This window comes from Frankliniella occidentalis, unplaced genomic scaffold (assembly GCF_000697945.3).
Source record: "Frankliniella occidentalis isolate FOCC.00 unplaced genomic scaffold, Focc_3.1 Scaffold30, whole genome shotgun sequence".
Taxonomy (NCBI): domain Eukaryota; kingdom Metazoa; phylum Arthropoda; class Insecta; order Thysanoptera; family Thripidae; genus Frankliniella; species Frankliniella occidentalis.
Window position 1 is genome coordinate 99,175 of NW_026267160.1, and position 21,902 is coordinate 121,076.

A 21,902-nucleotide genomic window follows, 5' to 3' on the forward strand; every position below is an offset into this window, starting at 1 on the left:
ATATTTTCCGGTTACGATCGTAATCGTTTCACATTACTCGTAACCGTAACTTCTGACCGTAACCGGGCTACGGTTACGGTCGTATTCGTAAGCTCACTCGTAACCGTAAGTGTAAACCGTAATCAGACTCCGGTTACGATCGTAATCGTAAATTTTAACCGTAACCGGAGCAAATTACGACCGTAATCGTAAATTTTGACCGTAACCGTAGCAAATTACGGCCGTAATCGTAAATTCTGGCCGTAACCGTAACCGGAATTTTCGGCTGGGCTAACACAATTTTAGGCGTTTTTTATGAATTTCAAAGCCCGTGTACCACCCCTAAATCGTATCCGATCGGGCCCAAATTTTTTGTGGTATCTTACATTATGAACGGTCACGCAATAGCAAATTACTTACTCGACTTTTCAACACTTCGTGTTTTGTGGAATAGCCTACCGTACCGTGCGCCCCACCCCCTTCAGACCGTAGGGCGTAAGTACGCGGCGCGTATGGTTCCGGGGGTCGTACATACCTCGGACAACGAGTAATCATCCTTCGAATTCATTATATTTTCATTTAAAATGCGCTCGGGTATACCGATTTTTAGCAGATGATACGCAGTTGTCGTCAGCTTGTACTCTCGTAAAGTTATAACTTCGCCAGTTAAGGCGTAAAGTTCGTCAGTTAAAGCGAGCAGCTTGGTTTAAACGCCGTTGAATCGTATCTGTATTGGCCCAGTGCGATGCTCGAGCAGCGTCGCGGCCCGCCGTACGCCGCGCCGTCCGCCCGTGCCCTGTAGTGCTGTTCACACTGAGCAGCCCTATGCTCTGGTCGGCCCAAATGAACAGCCGTAAATGCTTCGGTCGCAGCTTGACGACTCATTTACGACCCCGTCCGCGCTATGCCACGCTGGGCTCGGCTGGGCTACGACGCGCCCGCCCCCGCGCCCCGCTCGCCACGCCATGCTCAACCGCGCCCCGCTCGCCACGCCACGCCATGCTCGCCGCGCCATGCTCACCGAGCCACGCTCGCCGCGCTCAATGTCGCGTTCAAAGCCACGTTCAAAGCCTCGTTCAATGCCACGCCTAGCTGCCCCTTTGCCCCGCGGCAAAAACGTCAGCTTGATTTTCAAGATGAGAATACCAGTTTTCAAGCAGATCGGGTAAAAAGAAGCAACCCTCACTTGGCGGCTTGAAAACCAGTACGTTTTCCAAGCAGCTCTGCTTGAAATCCTCCAATGCGGCTTGTAATTCAAGACGGTCGGTCCGCCTGCTTGGATTTCGAGACGGCGGCTTGAAAAACAAGCAGAGCTGCTTGGATCTGATTCGAGGGGGAAACGACTAAGGTAATCCGGCTGACAGCCATTAGGTAATCCGGCAGGGGTAATCCGAGGAAATTCTAAAAAATCCGGGGTAATCCGGGGAAATTTGGGGGTAATCCGAGAAAATTTGGGGGTAATCCGGGGTAATCCTAGAGAAAAAGCAACGTAATCCGGAGGACACTCTGGGGGTAATCCGGGTAATCCGTAATCCGGCTGACACAAAGTTTAACAGTCGTTTCCCCCTCGATCTGATTCCTTCTGCTTGGAATCATGTTTACTACACTCTAAAACAAGCTAGGCCCGCTCTTCCGCCAAACCAAGTTGCCAGCTGCGCTTCGCTCCAACGGCAAATCGGTCCGGCAGGGAGCGGGCCTAGCTTGGGCTGAATTTTTACGGTGCAATACATCTTCTATCGGAAAACGTTTGAGTGACGGACCGCTTGGAACCATCTTTTTGCCAGGTACCTTTGGCTGTCTACTTCGTAATCAAAACCCTAATAGAAAAAAGAATCCCATTTTAGTCCCAAACTTCAAATCCCGATTTAGTCCCTAATCCCAAATCCCGAAAACTTGCCAAAACGGGTCAAAACAGGGACAAGGGATTCCGCTTGGTATCAGACCAAATCCTTTCCAAAATCCCCCCGGAATCCCGTGGATAGTATAGGCGTGGAAACCGACAGAGATAAGTTACAAGTTTGCACCTAACGACTAATATACATATACATTATACATACATAGGATACTTCCCGACCATGTGATCACGACTGTCATGTTAAAAATTGCCTAGGAACCTTCCTTCACCATTTTCAGATTTCACTATAAAACGGCGTGGCGAGGCCAAAAGGGAGTTCGGAGGGATTTCATAAAAAAGGGATTTCAAAGGGATTTTCACAAGTTCCAAATCCGGCTGCTTGGCGTCCAGTGAGTGATGTGAAAGAAACTATTTGTTTGTAAATCAATGAGAAGCTTGTTGAGGTAAGTAATATGGAAACTGCACACTTCAAACCTTTGGGCGTCGATAATTCCAGACCGTTTCCGAAACCATTGCTTTGTTTTCGCACATAAGATTCCCCCAAATAGGTTGCGCGTCGGACGGGCCATTTCTTGACTTTGTTTTTGTGATTTATCGTACATAAACGTGTATGAGAGTGCTGTGGGGTATATTTTTAAGATCCGTAGTTACCGAAGTTACCGAAAACAAGTTGGTTTTGTCAAATTAGGTTCAATATTTGTTAAAACTTGCATTCAAACACTGGTCACCGGCGGATCTGCAGGTTAGGTGGTGGGGGTAAACAGTGGAAGGGGGCAGGAAGGGGAGTCTCGAGCCCTGCCCCGCCCGCTCTCTAGGCCGTTGCCGACCCCTGGCTGAACATCTTTGGCTGTGTGTGCCGCAGTTTGAAGAATACATGCAAGTTATGCCAAATCCCTTCTAAATTATTGATGTTAGCTTATTGATCCAATAACGCACCTATGAAAAGATACTTAAGACTAGACCTAGAAGAAGTTAAATATACTTCCAGGCATAGTCTGAATTACTTCGAACGTGTTCGAATAACAAAATAAATGTTGTTTTGTTTGTTTTGTTTTTTTGCATAGAAGTTTACTCGTTTTATAATGGTGTGCCACCATAAAATAAGCCCACTCTCCTGCTTAGAAGAAAATTTTGAACCGACGGCATACTTCTCAGAAAAAAGTGTATTTCTGAAAAAATAAAAATATTTCTGTTTCGGCCACTTTGGTAAGAAAAACTCCCTTTTCTAAGTTGACAGTGAAATCCAGACGGACGACATTTTAGCCCAGAGGGTTCATCTTTCACTATTTACCCCTTTGAAGACCATCAAATATTTTCTTAAAATGATGTATTTACTTTTGGGCCACTTTTGTGAGTGAAACTCCTACTAGCGCCTAAACGGTGCGAGATAGAGAGAAACGGACGAAATTGAAGCTCTACGGGCTCTACTTTCACAAGGTTCCTATTAGGCGACCATAAAAAAAATATTTTGTTACCACTTCTTGGACCAACCACTATTTCTTTGTTACCCCCTCAGGCCCACTCAAGGGCGGTTGCCAGGATTTGCACCAACCGTTTCATTGTAAAGAAGTGACAGCAATAATACCCTGAAAATTTCAAACCTCAAGCTCACGTCCTTCTTAGGAAACGGACAGACAGACAGACACAGGGGCGATGGCATAAGGCCGCTTATAGCTTTAAGCAAAAGAGCGCGCTAAAAAATCAGTGCAAAATTTTGTAACATTGATATGAAGTTTTTTCAGTAAAAAGATTACAAAATTTTCTAACATACGAGGTTACAAATTTTCGTTATTACGGATTACAAGTATTTGCTTCCTGACTACAAAATTTTTGGCTGAGCAATTAGCGAAGCCCATTACTCCACTGACCGGAAAGGTTTCATTCTGTTTGTTTTTCTATTTGTCTGTCTGTCTGTCCGCACGTTAGGAATTGAGAGAGCGATCTGGGAATTTCAGGGTCGTTTTTTATCATAATAAGACAGATCGAGTTCGAAGATGAGCATTCTAGCTCCAAAATTGACTTTGCAAAAAAATCATAAACCGCAGGTTGCAAAATGTTTTTTCTTTTTCAATTATTTTGTATGGGGTGATTCTCAGAATACGGGCCGTTTAGATTCCGCGGCCCTTCACAACTATGTGATATGGTTTGAAAAGGTTTTTATTCCATCTAGATACTCGAAAGCACTAATACTACCTGGTGCAACACTAAAAACCTAAGAATACTGCAACAGTAGGTGACTAGAGCAGTTTAAATGGTCAAAATGTGAACTCCAGTACGTTCCTAATGTCTGAGTTCATGCGGACTTTGCCAAATTCCGGACAGTTTTAAGGGAATAGTCGTCTAAGGCACATTGCATTTCGGGAGTGACATATCCAGGGAACGCAAGGAATGAATTTCGATGTGGAAATATTTTTCTATATTTCGTCAGGAGACGACCAAAGTCGTTCTCACTAACTTTTTCAAAAAGTAACGGAGTTCACAATGTTTGCACTGACGTCAAACTTGGCAGAGGTAGAGTAACAATTCTACGCCCACAGTACTACTCTGTAGGGACTATTAATGTTCCCCGAAGCAATCAGCAGAGCTCCTACTTCGTCATCGTCAAAAACTGTCTTCAAATTCGAAAGTTGGCTGGTACGCTTTTGCAGTGTGAATACCGTGTCGCCTCCACACAGGCACGATTGCGTCATATCACATCCCCCTTTCGATGAAAAGGAAGGTTTTGATGTGCTGCTTCTTTTGTGGCTAACCCGGATTAGTAATGCTTCAATTAGTACCTTCTGACTTGTGAACTCCGTATCCCCTTTTGTAGGTATGACCTTTGTTTAATAACTTTTAGTTACAGGTAACGCGTCGTAATGACCTAATGAGAAAATATGTAGTAAGGGGTTAATTTAGAACTGAAAATTATGAGGTTGGGCATCTGTGGAGCAGTGTCGGGGCGAAAAACAAGTTATTTATTGCAATGTTCTAGTCATACTAAAACGCATAAAATGGGGATGACTCTGGATGTAATACATAAGTACGGCACACTAGTGGAGCAAACAAAAGACTAATTAAAAGGTGCGGGAGGCAATATTTGAGTTTTATCATTGATTGAACGTGACCACAATATGGTCTTTTAACATTGTACTAGAAGTACGTGATTTGAGCTATCGCCACTTTACACGTATCTTATTTGAAGGCAAATAAAACCATTGCAACCCAAAAACCTAGCAAATTCGACAAAAAAATAAATAAATTTAGAAACTCCCAAATGGCCCGTATTCTGAGAATCACCCATGGGGTCCTAAGGGGTAACTCGTGAAAGTAGAGTCCTAAGGACGAAAATGCCGTCCGTTTGGTTCTATCTTGTACCGTCTGGGTGCTGGGGGGCCTTTTTTGACAAAAATGAGGTGAAAATGTCCAAATGGCGCCCCTGTTCCACTACTCAGCGTACACGAGTGCGAAACTGCGTCCGTTCAAATCGTGGCGGGTCTGCGACGCAGCTTGAATTCCGAGCAGAGGGAATCAGATCCAAGCAGTTCTGCTTGTTTTTCAGGCCGCCGTCTCGAAATCCAAGCAGGCGGACCGACCGTCTTGAATAATTACAAGCCGAATTGGAGGATTGCAAGCAGAACTGTTTGGAAAACGTACTGGTTTTCAAGCCGCCAAATGAGGGTTGCTTGTTTTTACCCGATCTGCTTGAAAACTGGTATTCTCAGCTTGAAAACCAAGCTGACGTTTTTGCCGTGCCCGTCGCGCCTCATCCCCAGACAAAGGGAAAACGGGACATCTGCCAGGCAACTATCGAGCACCTACCGGGCAACTACCGGGCAACTCCGGGCAACTCCCGGGCAACTCCGGGCAACTCCGGGCAACTCCGGGCAACTCCGGGCAACTCCCGAGCAACCAGCGGGCAACCACCAGGCAACCACTAAGTAAGCCTCGCCTGGTGATACAAGCGTGTTGCCCGGTGGCAGACACTTCAGGGCTCATAACTAGGGCCGGCACCCCATGGCGTGGGCAACCTTAATCGTAGAGGTCATACAAACTTGAAGTGTGACGGCAGGGGCTAGCCGCGGGGCTACGAGGGGCTCCCTTCGCCTGAACCCACCCCCCACCACCCCTCTCCGCGGCTCATGCCCATGCCCAACCCCCGCCCCAGTCGCACCCCAGTGAACACCATGCATGAACAGAACAGCCAGCTGGTCCACAGAGAGTAGCAGACCGTCGAGGGTACGCGGACCCCCGCCGCGGTTGCCTCAGCAGCAGGGGCGACGCAGGCCGCCCGCCCAACAGAGCGGCGAGACGGTGGCCTCCCCGGTCTCCACAAGGCTGTTCGGATCACGCTGACGGTTGCCCGACCGTTGCCCTCACACGCCGTGTGGTGCCGAGCCAAGCAACCAAACAGCCCCCGGGCACCACGCTAGTATCACCAGTCGAGGCTTTCTTAGTGGTTGCCTCGTGGATGCCCGGTGGTTGCCCGGTGGTTGCCCGGTGGTTGCTCGGTAGTTGCCCGAATGCTGCCCAGGTGTTGCCCGGAAGTTGCCTGGGAGTTGCCCGGAGTTGCCCGGCAGTTGCCCGGTAGGTGCCCGATAGTTGCCCGGCAGATGCCCGGTTTTCCCTTTGTCTGGGGCACCGCCTCTGCCGCCCAGAGTTAAGAGCAAAAACTCTACGCCAATCGCCAAAAGTCATCTGCTTTCACGTCAGCGTTAGCTTTAACGTTTTTAAACGAACCCGTTTCTACCACACGCGCCGCGCGCGTGGGGCCAGAGCGTCATGTCGCCGCGACCACCTGTTGCATGGAGTGCAGATCCACATTACCTCAGTACCGCCAACAATCGACACTGTACTAGGCCCCGCCTACCGCCCCTTTCTTGAGTGTACCCAAAACAGCGAGCGAAATGAAGCAAATTTCTAGAATGTTACAGCCACCAACCTTTCTGGTGGTCAACCGAACTTTCTGCGGTGCCTATTTAATGTATAGAATGAGCCAATTTAAACACTGTTACATCCCATACAACTGAAAATGCCTAGCTATCTAGCTACAGCAGCCTAGCTACCCTGTCAGTTACGTCTTACTTCGCTCTTGTCTTTTCTTCACTTTTTTGCCACATAACACCTTACACAACGTGTTCTTTTCTTTCCAGCAGTCTGCGGCACATGCCCCACACAGCCATCCGCCCACTGCCTTTTTTTACATTCATCATTCATCTAATGCATGCCCTTAAAGAGTGTATTCGGTTCAGTCCTTTCTGAGTATCTTGCTGTGTCCTCCTCTCTACGCCGTGTTTTAATTACATCGACCTCTTGCTCTGAAATGGCTGAAAAGACGGCGAATCCGAGGACGGATTGGATTTGGATTCCAAGTCAGAATGTGCTGGTCCCCCAATATTAAAATATTTGAAGAGGTCTTCATAGTAGTCTTCAACATTCTCATTGCTAGATTCATAAGCATTGGTCTTTATGTATCGCAATAGCTTGGCATAACTAAATCTTTTGTAATTTAATGGTAAATCATTTTCTTCTTTGGTTAAGGTATCATTGAACGGAATGCTGATGACTAGTAGGTTGTGATCACTGATGTCAGTATTGATGTTGTGAATAGAGATCTTCTTTTCATAAAAGTTAGCAAAAACGTTATCAATTAGGTTCCACGTCCATTCAGTCCAATTCTATTTGGAAGTTTATTACAGAGTTCAAAGCTTTCTAAGGCCGCTAAGTTCATGACACTTTCAGTACTATCACTTAGTGCATTTATGTTAAAGTCTACAATCAGGGTGTTTGGCTCATTTGGTTTAGTTACATTCATTAATCCCTCATGGAAATTTTCCAAATTATTGTCAGGAGGGTTGTAAAGTCCAAAGATGTAGAGATTTTCATTTCCAATGGTGATTTTATACTTTTTTTAATGTCATGTATATTTTGCACCTCTGAAACTCTGATATGCTCAATTTCATTTTTAATATAAATACCTACACCTCCTCCTCTCTTGTTAGGTCTGCACAGAAGCTCAGTTTCATAAGAAGGGATATTATAATGATTTTCTGTTCCTGGTTTGAGCCAGGTTTCAGTAATAACTAATATATCCACTTTTCCAAGGAGTTGCATGGCGGTCTCAATTTAACTTAATGTATTTCTTGCTTTGATTGACCGTGCATTAATATAGACTATATTTAGATCACAGATTGTGTTGAAGCTCACCTCACTTATGGTTTTACAGCTCCCTTACGAAACGAAATTGTACCGAAACTTGTCCTGGGCAGTTCCAAAGTCTGTCCGATTGCCTTCGGACAGGCCCGGATGTATTCCAGGGCAGTCCGTTAGGAGTCCGAGTCCGACCGAGCTGCCCGATTTAAGCCCGAGGTAGCTAGGGCAGTCCGAAAGGAGTCCGGTCGCAACCGGACTGCCCGAAGACAGTCCGAAATAAGTCTGGTGGTAACCGGACAGCCCGAAGACAGTCCGAAATAAGTCTGGTGGTAACCGGACAGCCCGAAGACAGTCCGAGTGAGCCGACTATCATCTTCTGTCGACACGGCATGGTCTCGGGCTGGCCGAGCACGTTCAAGACTTTTATATTTCTTATACTAAATATTGAAACCAAGCAGCTATATTAGTCAAATATGAAATGCATACGCCAACCTTTTACGCATTATGTCTTGAGCAACGAGTATCTCCTCAGTACTAAAAGCGCCTCTCAAACTGTATAGAACGAGGTACATTTTATTGGCATTCTAGTACACCAAATTGTTGCTGGATCATACATTAACTTAATTCCGATATTTTAAGTAAATGAAACACAGGCGCATTTTAATTTGCAAAATTTAGTTCGCCATGCTCTGTACAGAGCGTATTTGTGATGCGAAAGCCTTAGCCAAAAACCGCATAACGATGCACTGTCGTTCGTTCTGTATAGTGCTCGACCTCGAAGTGACTGCTGCGCCTGGCTGAAGAGGCCTTCCTGAGGTATCTTCTCCTTCTCTCAGCCGTCAGCTTAGCTCAGTTGGAAAGAGCATTATAGTATAAGTAGCAGAAGACTGGCAGGTAGGGGATCGAATCCCGCTCTTTTCTTTTTTTGTGCTACTCGACGGACATATTTCGGGCAGTCCAGAGCACGGACTAGTTCAGACTAGCCCGAAAGGCGCCCGGGCAGCGCACTTCGGACTGTACCGGAATCTTGCCCTTATAAAACGAAATCATTCCGAAACTCGTCCGGGACTGTTCCAAAAGCAGTCCGATCGTCTAGGACACTTCTAAATATGTTCCAGGACAGTCAGTCAGCAATCCGAGTCCGATACCGGACTGTCCGAAAGTAGCCCTCAGCACCCAGGACTGTCCGTAAAAAGTCCGATGCTACCGGACAGTCCCTTAAGTCCGGTAGTCCGGTCCGGACCGTCCGAAGACAGTCTGACTATCAACCCGGGTCGTCACAGGACGGTCTCAAGCTGTTTAAACACAAAAGACTTGTACAATTTTTGTGAAAATTGGCAAACTATATTCATACAATGTTTTTAATAAAATATGGAACATTTGTTTAATCCACCTATTACACATATTCAACTCTCTGCTGAGCACTGAAAGCGCCAGGAAAAATATCGGACAAAATTTTATTTTATTTTGTGCGGGCAATTTGCCTCTTTAAATTTGAGTAAACTAAACAGGCATATTTTATATTTCAAGAAGGTCGTTCATCATGACCTGAACAGAACATTTCGTGCGATGCAAAAGCATTTGCCGAAAACCGCATGACTATGCGCTGATTTGTTCGTTGTGTACAGCGCTCGTCTCGGAAGAGATTCTGAGCCCAGCTAAAGAGGCTCTCCTGTTTCGTCTCCTCTCAGCCGTCAGCGTAGCTCAGTCTGCCGCCAGCTCTCGTCCCCTGTCCTGCTACGAAAGTTGTTGTGTGATTTACTAGAGGACCTTTGCGCCTAGCCATTATGGTGGATGAGCTCAAGCTTAACCTCCCGAAGGTTGATGGAAGCCTTGACATTGGCATTGCAGCCGGAACAGATGCGTCCCTGGATGTCACGCGTAAGCTGCCTGTCTTAAAAAATGGTAGCACGGAAGCCAAGTGCTCATAAGCAGCTGCATGGGCACATAAGACATTCGCGGACGACGCAGATGGCCAAAAGATGTGCGTCAATGGTGCTGTGGCTGCGATTTCCGGAGGCCTCTGCTCAGCCCTTGATGGTGATATTGTCGACCAAGATGCCGCTGACCCCGATGTTGTCACTCACGGTAATGAACATGCCGAGGAGATCAACAAGTTGGTCACCAAGGACGAGATCGCCAATTCTGCCGGCGTGATAGTTGCCACCAAGCTCAACTGGTGGGCTATGAATCACCATGTTGGAGGCAGGAAGGGCGAGGCAGAAGGATACACTGGGAAGGTCTTACTTGCCAAGTATGGTAAGAAGACTGGCAATGCCTTTGTGTCTGCGGCCCACGCACTAGGCCACTGGGCTAGCACCAAAATCGTGCTGAAAGCCATTGGCCTTAAGGAGGGCACGACAAAGATCCAGGTCATCACCCCGATTGTTACAGGACAGTGGACCCTAAATATCCAGCAAGGGAGCGGACGGGTCGAGCGGAGCGCAGCGGCGTGTTGTGCGTCGTCTGCTGGGGCTACCTAACCTCTAGTTTCCACGTGTTCGGGCCATGGAGTGTGAAGAAATTTGGAGGCGTAACACGTTCGTGGCCGTGTTTCACCAGAATGCCCCTGCTGTGACCGCTGCTGAAATCCATCGCTTTGTTTTCTGCGACCTGAAATTGAAGACTGAAGATGTTGAGGCGCTGCAACTTGAAGTCGGACTCCGCAAATTCTTCGTCAAGGTCAAGTCCCCCCGAACTTCTTTCCATGATCCTAGAGAAGAATTATTATGAGTTCAAGCATCAAGCCCCCAACCGTGTCTCGGAAGTCATCGTTTCGGACGCGGGAGGGATCGGCGCGAAGGTTCTTCGAGTGTTTCGTCTGCCCGTCGAGCTCGGCAATGAGCACGTCCATGTCGCTCTGTCGCCATTCAGACGCATCCAAGAAGTCTTGCGTGAGAAGTGGACGAACTACGAGGGAAAGGGAGTGAAGAACGGGATCCGGGCTGTAAAAATTGAACTGAAGAAGCATGTGCCGTCGTACACCACCATCCGAGGAATTCAAGCACTCATCTTCTACGACGGCCAACCCAAAACCTGCCGGAAATGCGGTGCCGAGGGGGAGCAAGAAGAGAAGGAGGAGGAAGAGAAGGAAAGAAGAAAGAAATGGTCCGGCCCCCGCGCCTGTGTGCACTCAGCCAGAGCCGAGTGACGTCACTTCAGACGCCAGCCCGGTGGCACAGTCTCCAGCAGAAGACCAGCCATTCACCGAGCACCAACAAGACCAGTTCGAGAAGATCCTCAATTTTGAAACTGTGATGGCAAAGAATGCTAACGGACTTGAAAATCTTGAGATGATGACCCTGGTGAAGGATGTCACCGAGCATGTCCGCAGCGGAGGGACGTGTCTCGGGTGGCACAAAAGGAGGGAAGCAATGCTGCAGCGAGTTGGGACCGGCATCGAACCCCCAGCACCTGAAACACGCAAAAGAAAAGAAACATCACCACTCACGTCACAAAACAAAAAGTCAGCCATCAAAGATGATGATATGGGCTTCGGCCTCTTTGATTGAAATGAAATAAAAACCTCCCCCACACCAACCTCCCCCCGGTGGTGTGGTCCCTAAATGATCAAAGGCATAAGAGCCTGCGATCTGGCCCATGCATGACTGTTAAAAAAAAAAAAAAAAGTTGGTAAGAGCGTCGGTCAAGGGACCCGACGACCGACAGGTGAGGGAACGAATCCCGCTCGTCCAGCTTTTTTTAAGCCGGTTGGACCATTCGGACTAGTCCGGAAGACGTCCGGGCACGGGCATCGGACAGTCCGATAGACGCCCGGTCGCGGCCTTCGGACAGTCCGAAAACTTGCTGATTTGACACATTTTCGGTAGTATTCTCGGCAAGGTCCGGGATGTCGTCTCGGACTGTCCGAAAATCGGACTGATTTCGGTACAGAATATTTTGATAAGGGTGCTGATTAGATTCCTTTTCGGCACTAATTTCGGCAAGTCCGGGATGTGGTTTCGGACTGTACCGCGGGTGACATTCGGACTGCCCGATCTTCGGACTCCTTTCGGTATATTTATTCTTTGAATGTATTCCTCTTGTAATGTGGCTAAATAGTGCATATTTTAAATTTCAGGTAGCGTCTAGTCTAGTCATTGTGTACATTGAACAAGGAAGACAACCAAATTTACTAACCGCTCATGCTCAGATTAAATTGAAATTTAAAATTATTTTGTCATTTATTTGGCTATCTAATTAAAATACAATTCAAGCTTACATACAGTGGCCACTCGCATGGCCGCGCCTCTCATAGCTGCGCTAAGCTCTACTAGCCTGACCCCACTGCTCACCGCCATACGCTGTTGGCGTAGATTCTGGTGATTCTGGTGCAATTCTTGATAATAAGAGATTCTCCTAGCTTCCTTTTCAATCGAACCCGTTTCTACAACACGAGCCGCACGTGGGGGCAGAGCGTCAGGTCGCCGCGACCACTTGTTGTAGTGCAATTCCACATCACCTTAGTACCGCGCCAACAATCGACACTGTGCTCAAACCCCTTTGTGCAGTGTTGCGGGTTTCCATGCCAATCCGTACCGCAGGGGCCATGCCGCAATATGAACTGACAGAATAGGCCAACACAAAACACTGTTGAACCGCGTACAAATGAACAACTTACTATTTTCTCACTGTTTTCTTTGACACCCCTCTTTACTCCCTTAGGGGTAGTTGCCAGGCTTCGCCGTAGGCGTTCCGTTGTCTAGGAGTGAACCTAAATAAGATACTCTGAAAATTTCAAGTCTCTTGCACATCTACTTCTAGCGAAAATAGACAGACAGACACACACACAGACACGAGGTCATTTATAGCTAGATTGCTCATCTTTAAACTCAATCTGTCTGTTAACAGTACAAATCAATCCGGACATTAGGAATTGGAAATATGCAAATTCTTGCGATTTTTGACCTTTTTGGCAGTATTTGCATATTTTTAGCCCGCCCTTCTGCTTTTAAAAAAGCATTAAAGCGGGCTTGTGCAACCGCTCTCGCGCCCGCCTGTCCGTCCGTCGTCCGTGTAAAAGGACGGATGTGAGCTAGGTCTACAAATTTCAGGGTATCTAAGGGGTCACTCCTTGACAACGAAACGCCTGGTGCAAATCCTGGTGTTGGTCCAAAAAGTAGGAATTTTTGGCTTTTTTATGGTCTCCTTTACAAGGGGACTCATTCAAGTGTAAATTCCCGAATCTGTTCAATCTTTGGGGTTTTCAATGTTGACTATATACTAAAAGATTGCTGATAAAAGTTCGTGCCCAATTTAATAAAGCCGCCCCAGCGGGGAAGGGCTGAACTATACGACACGATTTTGAGAGCGGGCGCGGGCGCGGGCACTGTTAATAATAAGGCCGACTGTCCAAAGAGAATTGTAGGTTTACCTTCTCTTAAATATTGGTACAAAGTTAGATTGTTAGGTGCATAAGTTTAATACGACTGGTCAGTTTGTGGGCTCATGTGGTGAGTGGGCCACACCCGCATTCCCACATTCTTTCACAGCACCATTTCCATGTAGAAGGTTTCCATTTCCGACGGGACAGCTGCCGTCGGAGATTTTATCTCCAAAGAAAGTTGAATACCCTAGCCCAAGTTTCCGTTCTTTCTGCTCAAGGTTTAATTCCGCTGAATGGCTCCACTCCTGCTCGTCGCAGTGATGATCACCGTGCTGATCGCAGCTGCGGGCTCCACAGGCTCCGGCGCAGCTTCATCCGCAGCGTCCCTCTCTGCAGTGCACGAGCAGCGTCTGGCAAAGTGTAAGATTTAGAAACTTGTCAACCTGGCAATTCCACCGGAAACCTATATATTTTTCGTCCCACCTCCACACCAGTATCATTGCATCTTGTGAAGCTCTCTTCCACGCACGACAGAGGCAGCGCTGGAATCACAAGGGGATCGCAGGCTCAAGCATATGCGCCTATGCTTAAAGGAATCTTTGACCACATCTACCAGCTCATCTTTGACTACATCTTCAGACTGGAAGACCCGTTACCTTTTCCTCACTTTAACCTGAAATTTGACAGCACTCTGGTTCGGTAAGCATACGACACTTGAAACCTGCTAACACATCGTGAGTGCGGAGAGCACTGAAAGTGACAATGTGCAAACCCGCTACCCTTGGGGTGTTCTTTAAGAAATGCGCATGGACCCCAACCTTCATCCCCTTCTGACGGGGTGCGAGGGACACTGGAGGGTGTCCACCCCCTAAGAAGGGGTTGAAGATGGTGACGCACTGTTAAAAAAATGTTGTAAAAAAACAACAATTTTTTAAACGATACAGCTGTAAATAAACTACAAATGTTGTTTTCATTTGACCCCTTGCGATACTTGTGTTATTTGGCTTATACTGGCCCACCACAGGAACTACTTGGTAGTACTTTGTTGTAAATGTACAAGAAAAGAGTGGTTAATTTTGTTAGCAACACATTTCGTTCAAAAACAACACACTCGTAAATATTACAACTGTTTTTCCCAGGAGCATCACAAAAGTGACTGTTTTTGGTCAGAAACTTTGTTTCCAAGATTTTTATCAATGTTATTTTACAACATGTGTTGTTAAAAAACAACATGTGTTGCTAACAAACTGAACTACACTTTCGTTGTTAATTTACAATAGTTTTTTTAACAGTGCGGCGGGTTCGCCACCACGGAAGTGTTTGACAGAAATAGAACCTTCCCTGAAATTGTCACGCCTGGACGCACGGTATGCAACGCACTCCGCACTCACTATGTGTAGCAGGTTTCACTTCAACCCTTAGGGTCCAAAATGGCCGATATTCAAACAGGGGTTGTAATTCCGAGGGGGTAGTTTGGCCGGGGATGATCCAAATTAAACGCGTTACTGCGTTCTTGAACCAGAGTTACGACTTTTTGTTCTGAGATTCCCGGCCTTATGCGTTGTTGTCGTCCGTCTTTGCTGACGATGACCCTACAAAACCCCCAAGGCGGAACAAAATCGGGGACCTCGTCGGGGACTAACATTTATGAGTTCCCTTGTGAGACCAGGCAGTTGTTGGACGAGTGAGCGGCGTCGTGCTAATCACCCTCACTTTCGACGAGCGCTAGACAGCAACCAGAGGTGCACGTCGTTGGAGTCTAGGCTCGTCTAGGCCTCGGCGGCCCAGCGCCCTGGCCTGGGCCACCTTTAGGCCAGGTTTGGAGGAGTGTTGAGTGTTGAGTGTATATTGTTTGTGGGGCTGGGAGCGCCTGAATGGGGCGTGGCCTAGCTCACAGTAGTGATTGTTGGCCGGCGGGGGGAAGTTAGGACGATAATAACTAACGCACCGCTCCCCCACGTGCCAAACCTGGTGGTATAGACTGGATCGTCAAAAAAGATGTAAGAAAACGTATAATTGACATCCTGTGAACATCGTTGTCGAGACGTCTACACAGGCAGACCTGCTAGACTCCTACATGGGCATTAGACTATCACCATCTATAGACGTCTATTCTCTATTAGGGGTACCCCCGGTCGAACGCGAACACCTTTAGGGTGCCTATTAGGCACGCACCGCTAGAAAACTCTCGTAAAGTTTTCTAGCGCTTATAAGGCGCGTGCCGGAGGACGGAGCGGAGGGGTCGGACGTGTTCCTTGCCGCTCCATCTCCCCCCTTCAGGTTTGGTGGTTGTGAAGTTTGGTGGCCAATCAGTGCTGCGGTGTGGAAATTTTCCGTGATTTTCCTGAACAGGCGCTCTAAAAGTAATCGCGTTCCACCGGGGACGGTTCGAGCAAGTAGGCAAACCCCCAGGCTGTTTGTCGTTGCCCTGACACAAGGCAGCTCTGTAAAGACACGTATTTTAAGAGGTCGACGTACAAAGTCGTTCGTGTTTTAGATTTGGAAGTCACTTTGGAAGACTCCCGAATTTTTTGAATAGCCTTGCGGCTTAAGGTAATGGGGGGGTGCTCATTCCTTTTAGCTGTAGTTCAGTTGCATCAAATTATTAGAAAGTACGGAGATGAGAGTGTTTCGTTAAGGTCGTCGTCCTTACTCGCACGCACTCCTATTAATTCTTTGACCTATAGTCCGTTAGAAACAAGATTTAAAGAAGTGGTTACTGTATAAAAAGAGAACTCGCTGGCAGGATTGTTACGTCGTTTCGTTTTCTAAAACATGGGGCTTGTGCAGAAAAGACGACGTCAACGTAAAATCAATTTTAAATACGTTATCACTATATTACACTAGTGAGACAAGTGGGCAAAATTTGCACACCAATGTTTGCAACTCTCGATCTTGCATATTAAATAATGTCAAGAAGTTGCTCACTGCTTGCAAGGTAAATTTTTTTGGACGGATATTTCATGACGTTTCCCATGCATTTCTTCCATAAGACGTCATGTTTTTTTCCAAAAGGTCATGAAAACCAGGACGTCGTTTTCCCCCTGTAAGCAGTGTGCAACTTTAGCCGGGCACTATGTCATTTAATGTTGTGTTGATGTTACGGACCAGGTCCGGTGACCAGTCCATCCCAACCTGGACCGGTCCATCTTAGGATCGGCCAATGCTTTTCGGTCGATGTCGGCTACAACTAACATTGACCTGTACATGGCCGGTCAACGTGGGCCGACCGACGTTGGACAATGACCGACCGAGAGATGGGATGGGAGGGGTGGGAAAGTAGGGGTTGCATGGTGTGATGCTGTTAATGTTCTAATTACTTGTTTTTCACCCGGTGCTGCCGTGGCACTCGGAATTACATTCAAGTCCAGCCCTTAAGCAGCCGCACTGCCGGGTGCCACCCACCCCTTCGTGCAGTTGCAGCGAGTGTAGCCTTGACAACTCGTCATGCTTGATGTTGCTATCAATCTAATTGTTAGCAGGCGGTCAAGGGGCACACTCGCTACATCCAAGAACCTGTGCTTCGACACGGTGAGCTGGTTTCGGCTGAGAGCACGACCGAGTACACCATGTTTGTTTCCCAGACGGTGAAAGGCCGTTGTCCATCACCTGTATGAGCCGCGTGCTCGACTGCTGCTCGGTCGGGGTCTGCCATTGGCACTGCCACGCCTAGGTTCGATCTAGGGAAGTTTTTTGCAGTGGCTCTCGTCATACGCTGGGCCTGCTTGAGGAGGCCCTGGCGTCCTTCTTTCTGGTTGTTGTTCTATTGTGCTGGAGCGCTTGCGCAGGTCTCAGTAGCCTGCCGTCGTGTACCCAAAGTGCATGACCCTGCCGCAGGACACGCAAGTAACTCGAAACATGCATGTCCTGTTGCAGGCAGTGCACGTAGGAGACGACGACGTACAGGGCTGTTGTGGTTGCGTCCAGACCATGAAGCGGGGACACCGGGGTCGCCGTTGGAGTAGTAGAGGTTTTTCTTGTTGGTGTTTTGGAGCATGCTCGGGTCACTCGAACAGTCCGAGCAACAGCTGCTGGTTCATGGTCATTTCCCGGTCGTGGTCGTTACACAAGTCCTGGGATTCCCGGGAGAGTTCGCACCGGTTCGCACCCATAGTGGATGCCCTGGAAACAAGCAGTTATTCCTAGAGGAGCTACGGGGAAACCCAGGACATCCCCTGGGGGAAAAGGCACGTTTCCAGAGCATCCCCTGGGGCTTTCCCAATTCCTCTTGGGAATGCAGAAAACTCCTGAGAATCCCAGGGCTTTTTTCTACCGTGTAGAGCCACTCAGTCGAAAAGGCACGCTGGCAAAAGGTGTTGGTGTCGTCACGGAAGCAGGTGTCCTCACGGGTGTCCTCACGGGTGAAGGTGGAACAAGCGAGGCCCGCTCTTCAGGCGCGGAGTAAGGTCCGGCTGACAGGGGAGAGGGGGGGGGGGGGTGCACTGCTGGTTGCCTACAGATAAGGGTTTCGTGTCGCAAATTGCCTACTTTTCAGGCAGCTCTCTAGAGACGACAGGGGGAACCTTCCCTAATAGGGTGTTCCAGGCTATCTAGAACGGAAGTGAAAAAGAACAAACTCACCGATTAATCTGTTTCCGTCCGCTCAGTATGAGAAATTGCCATGGTAGTTTGGTCCGATTCTAACCTCTCAAACATGGAGTCGAGCTCGAAACTGACCTGACGGTTTTTCATACCTGAAACGCCGTCGTGACACGTGATCAGCTCAGAGCCATCACGGAAACAGAAAAGTCAGTGAGTTTGTTCTTTTCCTACTTCCGTTTTGGATAGCCTGGAATACCCTACCCACGCCTGCCGCTCTTCCACCAAACCAGCTCCGTTTCGCTCCACCCGTCAACTTCGTCCAGTAGGGAGGGGGCCTCGCCTGGCCTGCCGGCGGCGTTTGATACGGGCCATCGACCCGTCCCTACATATGTTGATGTTTCCATACTTGTCGATATGGGAACAACGCCTGCGCGGTATGGTGGCCGGACCGAAGGGCTATCGAGCCCCAAATAGCGAGCGAGCATAACGTTTTATTGTGCCATAGCAAAAATGCGTTAACTGTACCAAACACCCGTTGTAGCGGCTTGCCTACCCTCTGGTGTGCAGGCGTCGTAACTTCTTCCACGATTTAATACTAGCTATATGTACGCAAGACCACGTCTCGCGTAACAGGCTTCGTGACATCTCACGAAACACTGTTACGCTGCGACGCCCCTGGCGCACATATAGCTAAGCCTGCGGCGCTGATACCCGAGACGAGTTAAGGAGAGGGTATAGGGGAACAGGGTCTTCCGAGCCCAAAATATGACACTCGAACCATTTGTCGGGGTCTTCTTACTCTAAAATTAGGGACATTAAACTTCTGCTGTTCGATAACGGTTTTCATTACCAAATCGAATTTTGTCAGATTGTTATGTAAAAATCAACGTTTTAATGATAGTAGATAATCTAGGGACCCTTAAGCCCAAAAGAGGGTGTGGTTCAACCCGTAACGTGTGGTCTAAGTAATTTTCGTCCAGGGGACTCTACTTTCACGAGTTACCCATAAGGAGACCATAAAAAAAAATTTGAAAGAAAGAAATATTTTGTTATCTGTGGTTATTGATTTTTTAAAAAGTCAATTTTTGAGCCGGCCGTCTCTAGACGTCAATGTCACTCTTTCCTTCTTCTATCTTCTTGTTCGCCTCTATCTGTCGCTGTTTTTCTTTTGCTTGTATCGTGTCTTACAGAAATGCGGGGTAGTCTTCATAAGTGACAAAATTTGTGCCACTGTAAATCAGAGTAGAATACTGGCTGCTCGTTTTCTGTGATACAGAAATATTGCACGATGTTGTGATGATCATCGCAGAAAAAGAAAAATGCCAACGCGTTAATCGGCCCCTGAAGTTTTAACAAATATTCGAATGCACACAAAGATAATCATTCAATTATTTGATTTAAAGTATTGAGCAGGGTTAAAAATTGGAAAAGAGGGAAGTCTTCAAAACTTGATTGTTGGGTGTTGTGGCTCTTCCTTCTGGCTAAAATTTCCCTCGTTTGGCTCTATCTCTAACCGTTTGGGAGCTGGAGGGTCTTTTACGATGAAAATAAGGTAAAAATTGCTGCAATGAACATGAAGTTGTGGAAGAAGGACTCAAATCACAAAATAGAAAAGAAACTACCCCCCCCCCCCACTAAAAAAACTTTTGCTAAGCACAAGGGTGGGCCGTAGTCACGGAGCTTCACCGTTACAATCCTTTCTCGTGTCTAAGAGGCAAATTTTAAAGACGACGGTCTTTAGCGGGCCAACGGCACGCCACATCATTTGGTTATGTTCTTCAGCAAATCGCGCAAATGGCCGCAGGCCCAGCCCCTATCAAACGGAGTTGCCGGCGGAGTGAAGCGGAGCTGGCAACTCTGGTTTGCGGAAGGGCAGGCGTGCTTGTTATTTTGGGAAAAGCGGCAAAAGTTACTGAATGCTGAAATACAAAATGTGTTGTTTAAAAAGCATGTGCTGCTATGAAAGTATACAACACAGTACTGTTGTGTTTTATATCAACATTTTACGTTTGATGTTAAATTTTAACAGTAAACGGTGTGCGAGCCGTAGGTACGTTCACACCACTGTAAATCACAGTGTGATACTGACTGCACATTTTCTGTTATACATATGTATTGCACGATGTTGTGATGATCATCGCAGAAAAAGTACAAGATTAAATTCATTGCTTACATTTGTGATAACAATCACTTATTTGAGCGATACTTCGAGGTATCATAGTTTTGTGCAATGTGCATCAAACTGTTTTGCAATAAATCCAGAATTATCGCATTATTTTGCGATAAGTATTACACAATATTTGTGATAAAAATTCATCACTCCCCGAGGAGTGATAAATCAAGAGAATCACTCCGGGCATTTTATCACTCGAAAATGTGTGAAAAGTATCACACTTTGAATTACAGGGACGGTAAAAGTCGGAGCAAGGTGACCAAGCGACTAGAGGTGTGCGAACAGTTTTAATTCGAATCGAATCGAAACTGTCTCGATTCGATTCGTTTCGATCTCGAAACAAGGCACCTCGAATAGGCCATTCCAAAAAAATAAAGTTGTCGAGGTTCGGGCATAAAACGATAGATTTTGACTAGAAGTAACCTTTGGTCTTAGTCCGAGGTCTCTGCGACGAAGTGAGCAGTGAGCTGATTGGTCTGCTCGAAACGCTCTTTTTGGGCACCCGATGCAAGGCGTCGTCTTGGAGCGCTCGCGAGGGGTGGATAACTCCCCAGCCTAATTCTGCCCAATCCAAACTAATTCAGACCAATTTGATCTAATTCAAAAGTAATTCAACTAATTCAGTCCAATTCAAGTCAATTCACGCTAATTCAGTAGAATAAAATCGCAATAATTCAAACCAATTCAAAAACAATTCAACCAATTCACTCCAATTCAAATTCATTTCAAGCCAATTCAAGCTAATTCAAATTCAATTTTTGAACGCCACGTGCACCCCGCACCCCACACTTACTCAAGTTGGATTTTTTTGTGGCAATCTTAAGTGCTGTATTTTGCGGCATTTAGGCCACTGCATGTGACGGGGGCAGGCCGACAGCGGATTTTGGTGGTTGAGCTAGAAGTAGGGGTCATATGGACCTACGTCGACAATGAGTCACTCCTGTCGGCACCGCGGGGTGCACGTGGCGAGCGCTCCAAGATGACGCCTTGCATCTGATGCCCAAAAAAGGCGTTTCGAACAGACCAATCAGCTCACTGGCGCTTCGTCGCAGAGACCTCGGACTAAGACCAAAGGTTACATCTTGTCAAAATCTATCGTTGTAGGGCCGAACCCCGACAACTTTTTACTTTGGCCTTCAATTTGGAATGGGCCAACTTCGAACTCGAACAATTCGGACGCATCAAAATTTTGAAGTTCGAAATCGGAACGACATGTGCACATGGAGCGCACGCTTGGTAACTTATACTAAAGGGAAGGTTTTTTATTGAATAAGAGGTTGGTTTGCCAATCTCTTTGTTTTTAGAGAGAATCTGAGCCCCTATACTTATTGGCTGCCCCATTATTGTGGCTTATAGCATCTCCTAGAATGTAAGGAAATGATTCGAATCGATTCGCATTCGAAATAGTAAGATTCGATTCGATTCGGGGTAAAATGTTCAGATTCGATTCGATTCGACTCTGAAAACGGGTGATTCGCACACCTCTACAAGCGACTATGTTGCGCTTCAAGCATAGCTCGCTGTATTCACCCAGAAGACCGTTTAGTCCACAGAACCAAACTACATCGGAGGTATAGTAGCTTCGCCTACGGCGTTTCGTTCCGTTTTCAGTATTAAAGATTATTTCTTAAAGAAGAATAGAAAGAATAAGAAAGTGCAAACTAACCGCGTTCTTTATTGGCAGTAGTAGCAGCATTTAATTAATACGTTTAAAATAAAGACATCAAACCTCCTGTTTCCCTCTTTCTTTTTGTACGAAATGAGGAGTTAAATTTTAGGACATTCAAACGTTTAAGAAAGTGAAATGACAAAAAATAAATTTCATAACTTTCGTTTTCTTTCATTTCTTGATCAGGATGTAATACTTAAGTATCACCAAACAGACATAGATTGAT

General features: G+C 46.9%; 1 protein-coding gene across 2 annotated transcripts in view; it reads left to right on the top strand.

Annotated features, from left to right (window-relative positions):
• Window positions 1-21,902, top strand: part of LOC113213920 (uncharacterized) — a 31,527-nt gene that overhangs the window by 5,556 nt on the left and 4,069 nt on the right. The window contains exons 1-3 of one of the 2 annotated variants that reach the window (XM_052265790.1): window positions 8,752-8,860; window positions 13,571-13,712; window positions 13,787-13,991. In XM_052265790.1, the coding sequence (XP_052121750.1) occupies window positions 13,586-13,712; window positions 13,787-13,991 (332 nt within the window). In that variant the 5' untranslated portion in view covers window positions 8,752-8,860; window positions 13,571-13,585. Of the gene's footprint in view, window positions 1-8,751; window positions 8,861-13,570; window positions 13,713-13,786; window positions 13,992-21,902 lie in introns of those variants that run through there. The other variant, XM_026433146.2, reaches the window with a different exon arrangement.